The 10125-nt window shown below is 38.4% G+C and overlaps 1 protein-coding gene and 1 pseudogene across 1 annotated transcript; one reads left to right on the top strand and one right to left on the bottom strand.

Annotated features, from left to right (window-relative positions):
• The first annotated feature begins 2090 nt into the window (after nt 1-2090).
• On the top strand, nt 2091-6736 carry LOC117456406 (cystatin). The gene is made up of 5 exons (XM_034096282.2): nt 2091-2265; nt 2443-2640; nt 5925-6076; nt 6166-6267; nt 6494-6736. The coding sequence occupies exons 2-5, from the start codon at nt 2553-2555 to the stop codon at nt 6590-6592; spliced, it is 441 nt and encodes a 146-aa protein (XP_033952173.1). The 5' UTR covers nt 2091-2265; nt 2443-2552; the 3' UTR covers nt 6593-6736.
• Nucleotides 6737-6896: 160 nt separating this feature from the next.
• Nucleotides 6897-9518, bottom strand: LOC117456541 (high choriolytic enzyme 1-like; annotated as a pseudogene).
• Nucleotides 9519-10125: the final 607 nt, after the last annotated feature.

The raw sequence follows: 10125 nt of genomic DNA, 5'->3' as shown, positions 1-10125 counted from the left end.
CCCATGACTGACAGGGGCCCCAAAATGTTTAGAACATTAAGAAAAAAAATGTAAGTAACCTTTCATCAATCCTCAATAATTAACATTAATAGAACGTTATATTGATAAAGTACTCACTAAACTTACGATTCATTTAACTTATTTTCTTCCAAAAGTTAATTACCCAAAGCCTCTGTACACCCCCTTCTATTTTCATGTAATGGTTTGGTCCTGCCTCCAAACGCTGTGCAGCACGGCACTTGCAGAGAGTGAAAGCATGTGAGGAGGGATGCTAGTACTTAGCCTAGTGTGTTGTACCATGTTTCAACGACTCAAAAAGTCAGGCTCTAAGAAAAGAAGAGAAAGGAGAGAAAGACAAGAGAGAGGGACTAAAGGGCGACAGCATGTCACCCAGTTTTTCACAAGAAAAGGTGTGGTCCATGAGTGGTGGAAATTAGTCTGTTAGCTAATGTTTTTTTTTTACTAAGCTGACATTAAGTAGGCTACTGTTAATATCTTTACAGACAATTCCGAGGTTTTTCATTTCACTGCTCTTTTAGCTGACATTTAAAGGTGGGGTAGGTAATTCACTTCAGAAACACTTTTTGTTATATATTCTATGGAATGCTCTTAACATCCCGATAGCAATGAATACATTAAATGCTTTGACAATAAATACATAAAAAAATGTCATCTGTGGAAGCCGTGGCGCTGTAAAAAGCACGACCAAAAATAATTGGATGGCCTACCTGCCTGTCAGCCTTCCAACTGTGCACAAATCGTGTGCCCTCATTGGTCATGTGCACGTTTGTGTGTGTTGGAGGAGGGGCTCTGTAAGGAAGTCTAAAGGAAGGGGCAGATATTTTTTGGTTGTGTACTTTCAAATTCTAGCGCACTCCAGCTGGTTTCTCCATTCTTACCTACCTACCTTTAATAAATGCAGGCACATTTTTAGCACCTATTCATACTAAATCAGTTGTCCCTCCCCCTGATGCCAGGACCAACAGATCCATCTTTAGGCTCAGCAGCCCTGTCCCTCCATAAGGCTGAACCTGAACCAGCTTTTCTCCCAACTGAAGGAGGTGAGCAGCATTGTGTTGATTGACATGCCGCTTAACATATTTGAAGGGAGACTGGAATACAAAAAAAAAATATATATATATCAAAACAAAAAGCTAACATCTAATTATACATTTCAAATACAGTATTTTCCCACATAGCCAATTAACTAGATAAAACAAAAAACTGCTTTTAGTCTATTTGGATGATGGACAGTTTGAAGCGTTGAGTGATCAGTCTGTATTAGGTAAACAAAATGTTAATCACCAACATTTTGGTTATGATATTAATACTAATGTTAGTATATCAAAGCAGGGGTGGGGAACCTCCGGCCCCCGGGCCGTATACGGACCGCTAGACTATTTAGTACGGCCCTCGAGGTAATTTATAAACAAAGTGGCCTGTGCCTGGTGGTGGGGCCCAATGTGATATATTTTCATGGAGCCCACAATCCCTGGCGGCGCCCCTGTACGTATGTTATGTGCTTCCCAATGTAACTTAATTGATCAAATAAACATTCCCTTATTCAACCCAAATCTTGCTCTTTTCAAATCAAGGGATGATGTCGCCAAGTACTTTTATTTTTCAATGTTAACCAAATGTTTAAAATTGAGTCAAATAAACTTCATATATCATGTTGTATTGGATTGTAAGCCACGTTTATAAATGATGACCCCTAGTCCTAGTGGATTAATTCCACTACGTTCTTGCTGACATGAGTGCATTTTATTGCTGCTAACTGAACAGATAACCCCTCACATGATAACAAATGTTCTGGAAAGGAAGTTAATGTTTCTAGAAGGATGTGTAATGTGGTTCTGCTGTGTGCCACAGTTTGCACTGTCTGTGACTCACCGCCTGCCAACAGGAGAAACCCACTCCAGAGTGCCCTGTTCACTCTTGTAAAGCAACTGAAACAATTTACATGCTCAGATTCACATATGACACTTTCAGGCTTAACACCCACATAGCACACAAGAATGCAAACAGAGAAACACAATGGCACACAGCTGACACCTATTCACTGTGCCCAGTCTCACACACTCCCAAGCCGCTGATGGTTGTTAAATCCCTGCATGACGTCATTGCCAGGCAGATGGTGGGTGTGGTCTTCACCGGCTTGTTAAACATACCACAGCTTAAATGCTGAACAGCCGCTGCCATTCCCAGACGACAACACTCCCTATTTCCCTCAGTCTGGCTCACTGTTTCTCCAGCATTCACGAGGTAAAGTACTCTTTTTTCTATATCAAAAATCTCAAGTGTTTTTATGTTGTTTCTGTCTTTGCAGCAGTTGTAATCTCTTCTTCTGGCTCAATTGCAAATTCAATACTAATATCTAATATCTCTTTCCTTTTCTTTTTTTCTTTGTTACTGTTTTTTCTGTGGACTTAAACACTGTAGGACATCTGCGAGTATCCTGCTCACCTGAAACCTTTTTGAGGAACTTCCACCAGTTTTCCTTTGTGAGGAGCCCAGCACACTTGGTGGTGTTTTTATTTTTTAAAGTAAAGATGTCCTTCCCGTTGGCTGTGTTCATATGTCTGTCAACTCTCCAGATGTGTCTGGGAGATGTGGCTGTGGGGGAAGCCGTCACAACAAGTAAGTACTGATATTTATATGAAATATGACATGGGGAGTCACAAGTTAGATGAGAAATATGATAATACAGAGAATAAACTGACTTAGTCTGAATATGTTATTTATACATATCTGAGTTGACAGGCTTTGCGGCTTAATATTTGTTTTAAAAGGTGTTCAAATTGAATGTTTACATACAGTACATCAGGAAGCAGACTCATTACAAACCTACTAAGACATTAGTCATATGTAGGGAATTGAAGGAGGCATTCTATAACTTCCCTATAATACTGTCCTGATATCATTACTTATTACATGGCTTAGTTGAATACTCGATTCTGATTGGTCAATTCAGAACACGTGACACGTTGTTAATACCGAACAGACAGACCGCTGTCAAGGACTTATTGACCGTTGTTAAGGACGCTCACATCTTCAGAAAGAAGTCCGGTCGATTTAACTGTATACAGTTGGGCCGAAAAGCAAACTGCATGCAGTTTGCTTTTCGAACTGGGACAAGAAAAACAGCGGAGAAGTAACGGGGCACAAACCCTCCTTTTTACGCAGCGGTCCAGACATAGACATCAAACGGCGACACATATTCACTTGCCAGTTACTTTGTCATTAGGGCAGGGATATCTAGATACTTTCCAAGGTTTGACATCATGAATTGTGCTACTTTTAAAGCAAGGAGCGATGTTTTCAAATCTGTAATCAAAAAGCTCCTCAAAAACGCAAGCAGGTCCTACCGTTGGCTTTTCAAACTGACAAGAGACGCTCTCACTGTTTTTCAAATGTAACAGTTTGAAAAGCAAGCAAACTGTCTGATTGTCTTTAGTTTTCCGCTGGCGTGTGATAGCAACATGGAGGATTTTAACATTCATTTTAATATATTTGGAGAGCACAGTAATTTGGAGTAATGGTTAGTGGCTGATGAGTCCCCAGTGAAGAAAAGAAAAAGACAAGAGGGACAAGAAAACAGCGGAGAAGTAACGGGCAGAAACCCTCCTTTTTACGCAGCGGTCCAGACATAGACATCAAATGGCAAAACATACAGTGTGCAGTTACTTTGGCATTAGGGCAGGGATATCGAGATACTTTCCAAGGTTTGACATAATGAATTGTGCTACTTTTAAAGCAAGCAGCGATGTTTTCAAATCTGTAATCAGAAAGCTCCTCAAAAACGCTATCGAAGCAGTTCCTGCCGTTGCTACGTTAGTTCAAACAGTAACATCGGACTATTTTTCTTCGCGGATGCATGTCAATTTAAATCAATACATAAAACTATTTTTTAAATCAATAAAATCATTTTCTAAATCCATAAAAGCATTTCAATTAATATTGGGAGTCATAACGTTACTTTGTTGAGAATGTGGCCATGTAATAAGCGGGATAATGTGCAGCGACTTGGTCATTATGGGGAAAAGAACACCTTCATGCCGATCCAGATCCCTCCGCTTCGCGTCGGGCTCCTGATCAGCCTGTCGGTGTTCTTTTCCCCATAATGACCGCGTCGCAGCACATTATCCCTTACGTAGATGAGTCTTGGATTAATAACTTTGATTATACATAGAGTTTAAGCCTAGTCGAATCAAGTAGAGCAAGTATGATAAAGTGTCTTTGCGATTATATTAGTGTAATACTTGTTGTGATTATGCGATTCTATTATATAACACAGTGTAATGCTTGTTGTGATTATGTAAAGATATTCAGCAGGGAAAACCTTTGTTCTGTTTTTGTATAGGAACATAGCAGAGCCTGTAAGACACAAAGGATAGCTTAAAGTCATGACCAACAATCTATGAAACCAGCTATCTATATGTAGACTCTAGCTATTGTGCTTTTACTGCCTCAATGCAATGATACAAATAACCACATTTACAGATAAATGAGGAAATAAATATAGCTATAATACACTATTTAAATAGTTGACAGAAAATAAAGGCGAAATAAATAATATGGGCAACAACTCAAGGTAATGGCAAGGAAGTTAGCTACTTTATTCCGATCAGCTGGTATGATGCCATCTGAGACAAACAAGAATAGCACGAGTACACGTTGTACTGGAAAAACAACTAGCATTCATCCACTCAGACGGTGACTCTGGCTGGGTATAGTGAGTCAGAAGCTTTGGTTTAGCCAGCAGTCACAGAACGCCATCATTGTTCAGATGCTGTTTACATTGGCAGAATGGAGCTTAGTTTGGAGTGAAAAATAATCAATCATGGCCACTAAGGAGATTTTAATCAAATGTGTGGCTGCTGTGAGTAAAAAGGGCTTAGGAGAGCAGAGAATATTCTGGTTTGTTTAGACTCAATGGGATTAAAATTGAGTATATGTTCATTTATTTTTCTATAGATATTTTTGGTTAAAGGTTAAGTATTTAAGAAGCAGCTTCCTGTCTGTACAGTAGCAAATCTTGAGAACTGCATTCTCAATTACATTTTTAGGTTGAAAATAATGGTGTCCGTGTTGTGTATTGTAAGGAACTGCAATGTTTGTTGGGGTCTGTTGCACTCTTGAACAATGCTAACTTTATTGTAGTGTTGAACTACAATACATAATGAACTTCAGAGCTTAACAGGTTAGGGATGGAACATGCAGCAACTGTTACATGGCTGGTTTTCACTCAATGCGTTGTCACTTCTTAAGATAGGCTTGAAACGTATAAAACAACATATTTGGATGATGTTACCAATTATGTGCATGAGATCAGCCTGGTGACATCAGCAGGCTAACATGCTCACAATTGCAATGCTAAAACGTTTATATTGAGAAGTTGTGATATCGATCTTGTCTGTATGTAAGTTGTGGACTGACTCAGTGACGTTGACACCCCTAAGGATTCATCAGTGTGTGTTGTGGCTAAAAAAAAGACAAAAACAGAAAAAGCCTCATTTTTGATTGTTTGGTCCACCCAATGTACAAAAGCTGCAACCATTATCTCAAAATTGCCTTAACCCTTAAAAAAATCTTCTTTATATTCTTGGCCTGATCGTTGAGGCTCGTTCTGGCAGAATAGTCGAGACAGTTTGGCAGAGTGAGAGAACTGGCTGAATCCTGGGTTTGGTCCACTTAAAGTTTCCAAGTCTTTGAATGATGTTCTGGGCTGAAACAGCTCATTTTCAGGATGAAGGAGCATTAAAAACCCACAAATGGAGCATATCGACTCATAATAACACTGACTGATTGTGATATTGGAACCAGTGTATGAGGGCATTTGTAAGAATGTGCTTCAATCGGTGCAAGATCATTAACGTACGTTTCACTACTAATTAACATGTGTGTGTTTGATTTCCTCGTAGAAAAAGTGCCTCTCCTTGGTGACTGGTCTGAAAGGAATATTGAGTCAGAGGAGGTTAAGGATGCAACTGAACACGCTGTGAAAGAGTACAACGTAAAAATCGCGAGCAAGAAGCTGTTCAAACTAGACTCCATCTCCGCCGCTCAGACTCAGGTTAGTAAAATCCCATTCAACACAAAATGGCGTCACGATTTAATCTCATTACAGTACAATCTAATACTTCTGTCCCCTCATGTTATTAGGTGACCAATGTGATCAACTTTAAGATTGATGCAGTCTTGGTAAAAACCAAGTGCCTTAAGTCTGACAACCACGAATTGAAGAGTTGTGGTTTGGCGAAAAAGGTACATGTTTAAGTGTGCATTTGCACATTTGTTACAATAATGTCTTGCAAAGATAAAGTCTTGTAAAGCAGTATTAGCTCCGTGTGTTGCACTCAGAATTTACAATAATGCTTTGTCTCATTTTACAATACACAAGTTGCAAATAACCTGTTGCCCTTTGCATTAAGTTACATTTTGGAGATTTCCCAATTCCTATCTAAAATATATTTTGTATCCCTCTCCACAGCGTGTGAATTGCCACTTTGTGGTGACATTCAACCCTCGCAACAACAAACATCAGTTGCAGTCTCACAAGTGCAGCAAAGTTCCTAGGGTAAAGGACTAACTTTTTATATAGTTGGACTTTGTATAGCTTTGTTGTATTTTGATACAATGCTGACTATTTTTCTGAATAAATGTTGAGTGCTGGATGTGGTTCAGAGTAACTTGTAACAATGACATAGTCTCAATAAAACTAGTTTGTAAGACAGCTGACTTCGTTTGGTTTTATTTTCTGTCAAAGAGAGCACTTTAGGGTGTTATAGGTAAACAGGTAAAAAACGCAATTGTTCATAAGTTTACAGTTTTATATTTTATTTGTTTAGAATACACCAACAATTTCATTCATGAATAATTTTTCCGGGATATTTCGCGAAGCCATGGTTGTCGCTTTTACACATCTGAAATGAAAAAGATATGTCATACAAATTAAAAGAGCGTACATTCATCATGCATTGTGACTACAGAGCATACATCTGTTCCCAAAATATTAAAATCCCCCAGTATAACTAAAACATCAAGATGAAAAGAATACAAATCATAAACGGCATGCATGATGCTAGTTTGAATGGCGTTCATTCTGTAAGGCAGAAAAGCCTTACAAATATAATTGTAATATATTTAATGGAAAGCAGTGGATTATATTGTCTTTAAGGATTTTTGTACTTACTGGATTTGTATAATCTATTGATCCTGAGGATATCAAGATATGTCATGCCATTCCTTTGTCCAATTGGCACAGAGGAATCTGGAATGGTGTCTGCTCCAAACGATGATGCAAAGAAAGATCTAGAAAAGAAAAGAAATAATGGGAAAGTAACAAACAGTTATGTTTTTTTTTAGGAAACAGGGTTACACCTTGGTGATAACAAGTCATTGTTGTATTGACATCTCCTCGAATGTTAAAACAAATATCAATAAAATACAGGTTTGAGTGTTTGCAGATAACTGACAACATTAAAAACCTTATAGATGAATGACAATTATTAAGGACCGAAAGAGAGGTTACCTTCCATAATGCATAACAGAAGATTAATCATACGGCGTGTTCAGGTTGTTAGTGTTCATTTGGTTGAAGTTGTTGGCACTCGCTGTGGAACAAAACATATTTGCATTTCAAAAAATCATAGTAATACTTTTCACAAAACATGTAGAAATGTACATATCGATCAAAACATGACAAATAAAATGTATATAAAGTTTGATCATGTATTGACATGAGGGAACAGTCTTAAAGGGTAATTCTAAGACCCACAGCTATTTCACTCTGAAATATAGTTTCCTCCTCTCAAACACCTTTTGAATATTAGTAAGAATAAATATCACTAGTACTATCTTCTCCCCTTTATTCTAATGTGTTGATCAATATCAGTCAGCAGCCCTTCTCAATATTTAATATTGCTACTAGCCTTAAATATTATGACATTATATACAAGCCCTATTATGGTGAGTACAACGAAAGGGAATTAGAAAAATTAAATATTAAGGGAGCAGCAATAAAAACTAAAATAAACCATAGAAAACTCATGTTCCCATTTCCTACTGATTTACTGTTGTAAAAGTGTGGCTGCTTTGGTAATTAAGTCTTACCTGATGGAACATTCTGCCAGCTGATCCGGACATACCGGTCCCTGTCGCTCCTAGTGTGCTCATGGTGGAAGCCAAGTGTGTGAAGGAGCTTGTGCTGAATGGTCCCACGATCAAGACAGCCATACACGGACCGAGAAACCAACTGCCTCCCTCCGTCTCTGCCGATGGTAGCCCAGCACCTACGGCACCGTAAAAGACGGGGAGACAGCAGGTTTGTATCCTGGCAGACAGGTGAACTCATCACACTGACCAATCACCTCTATGTACCCCATTTCACTCTCAATGCTGAGGTAGTCAGATTGGCCACGATGAGGAACAAAGCGAACGCAGGTTTTCTTGTGGAAAGTGTCCATAGCTTCCTTAATGGAGGCCTTTTCACCGTCATCTGTAAAGAAAACAAGTAGAATGTCAGTTTGTTGGAATCTATACAAAACAACACTTTCTAAAAAACGATTAAATGCTTTATTGGATTTGTCATGAATGGTTTCCTAAGTCCCTACAGAAGTAATCGCTGAAGATGTAGGGCACTTCAACGAGTCCCCCGGGGTGGATTTTGGCCATTTACACGAGCTGTTCGAGCATTTCATGGCATTCCTCATCTTTGAAGGAGCCACACCACCTTCTACCAGATTATGGCTGATGGCTGGACAAGACAATATAGTAGCAAAGTGAAAAGATGCACGCATTTACACAGATAAAAGCATGATTCAAGGAAACTGTGTTGAATAAATCAAATGTACCTTTATTTGCCTCTATAATTCTTGATGTAATGTCCAAATAGTAAGGTTCCTCAACCTTGAAACCTAATTAGAAGACCCAGTTACCAGACATGGCTACCAATTGTGCAATATTATTTGGTAAACACCTGTGATGGAGGATTCACTTACCTTCTTTATGTGTACCTGTAGAGACACAAGGTGACAATAAGCAGTAAAAAACAAGTTATATTTTGACGTTTATTTAAAGCTCTGATGTATATATTTTTTGTTAGCCAAGCTATTTGTGTGATCGTTAAACCTCTTATCTCTAATTTACGCCAGAATGATTTAAATAGCCCAATATCACAAATCATGTTTTTATGAAAGCAGGGTAGGCTATTGGTTGAGTTTGTTGGTTTATTTGTCAGCAAGATTGTGGAAAACTCCAGCCCCAATAAGCATACAACTTGAATGTAGCATGGGCCATTACATTTTGAGTAGATCCAAATCATTTTTGCAGATACACACATTTATTTCGTATGGAAATGGCCTTGGTGGAAGTCTTTCCTTTCTAGTTTCCAAATCTGTTTGCACTTGTTTTTTGTTTGACGTCTTATTTTTGTCCTAATTAGTTTACATCTTTGTTTCTTAATACATTTCTTGACTCAAAAGCCAACATATCATTTGAAAATCCCACGTACTCATGCATTCACACACAACCGCACAAACACTTCAATGCCACATTTCCTCTTTCTAGAGTCTAAACTTGACTGCTAACGAGTAGGTGAATTCTTGTAGACCAACCGACCAGCAAAGCAACCTTTATCTGCTGGTTGCATCTGAAAACACTAGTATGAGCAGTTTTTTAAGGGGATGTTGTGTATTGTAAGTCCCTGGAAGTTGTTAGTATTACTAAAGCGGGTCCGTGGGCTCAGAGAGCCATAAAAGGCCTTTTCTCAAAATGTGTGAAAATGAGTTGAGGTCAAACTTAAATGAAATTAATGGAGGGAGAAACTCCCTCAGGTGTCAGAAAAGACCTTGGATAAAACTCCATACAGTATGTGAAATAGGTATGGACATGAATACATACATGTATAAGTTTGATTTCTTGATCAGAAATAACTCATGATGCATTATAAAATGGAAAAGCTGCTATTCTTTACTGAAAGTCCTTGTATGAAATGATGAAACAGTTACAAAAAGACCAAATACACTGAACACAAAGGTAAATACAAACAGTAAATAATGCCCTAGTTAACACCTAGAGGTTTCAAGTGTCTTTGCTCCTTCTGTCCAATAGGAACACAGCACA

This window comes from Pseudochaenichthys georgianus, chromosome 12 (assembly GCF_902827115.2).
Source record: "Pseudochaenichthys georgianus chromosome 12, fPseGeo1.2, whole genome shotgun sequence".
Classification (NCBI taxonomy): Eukaryota; Metazoa; Chordata; class Actinopteri; order Perciformes; family Channichthyidae; genus Pseudochaenichthys; species Pseudochaenichthys georgianus.
The sequence above is the reverse complement of the archived record's forward strand: the minus strand, read 5'-3'. Positions and strand labels throughout refer to the sequence as shown.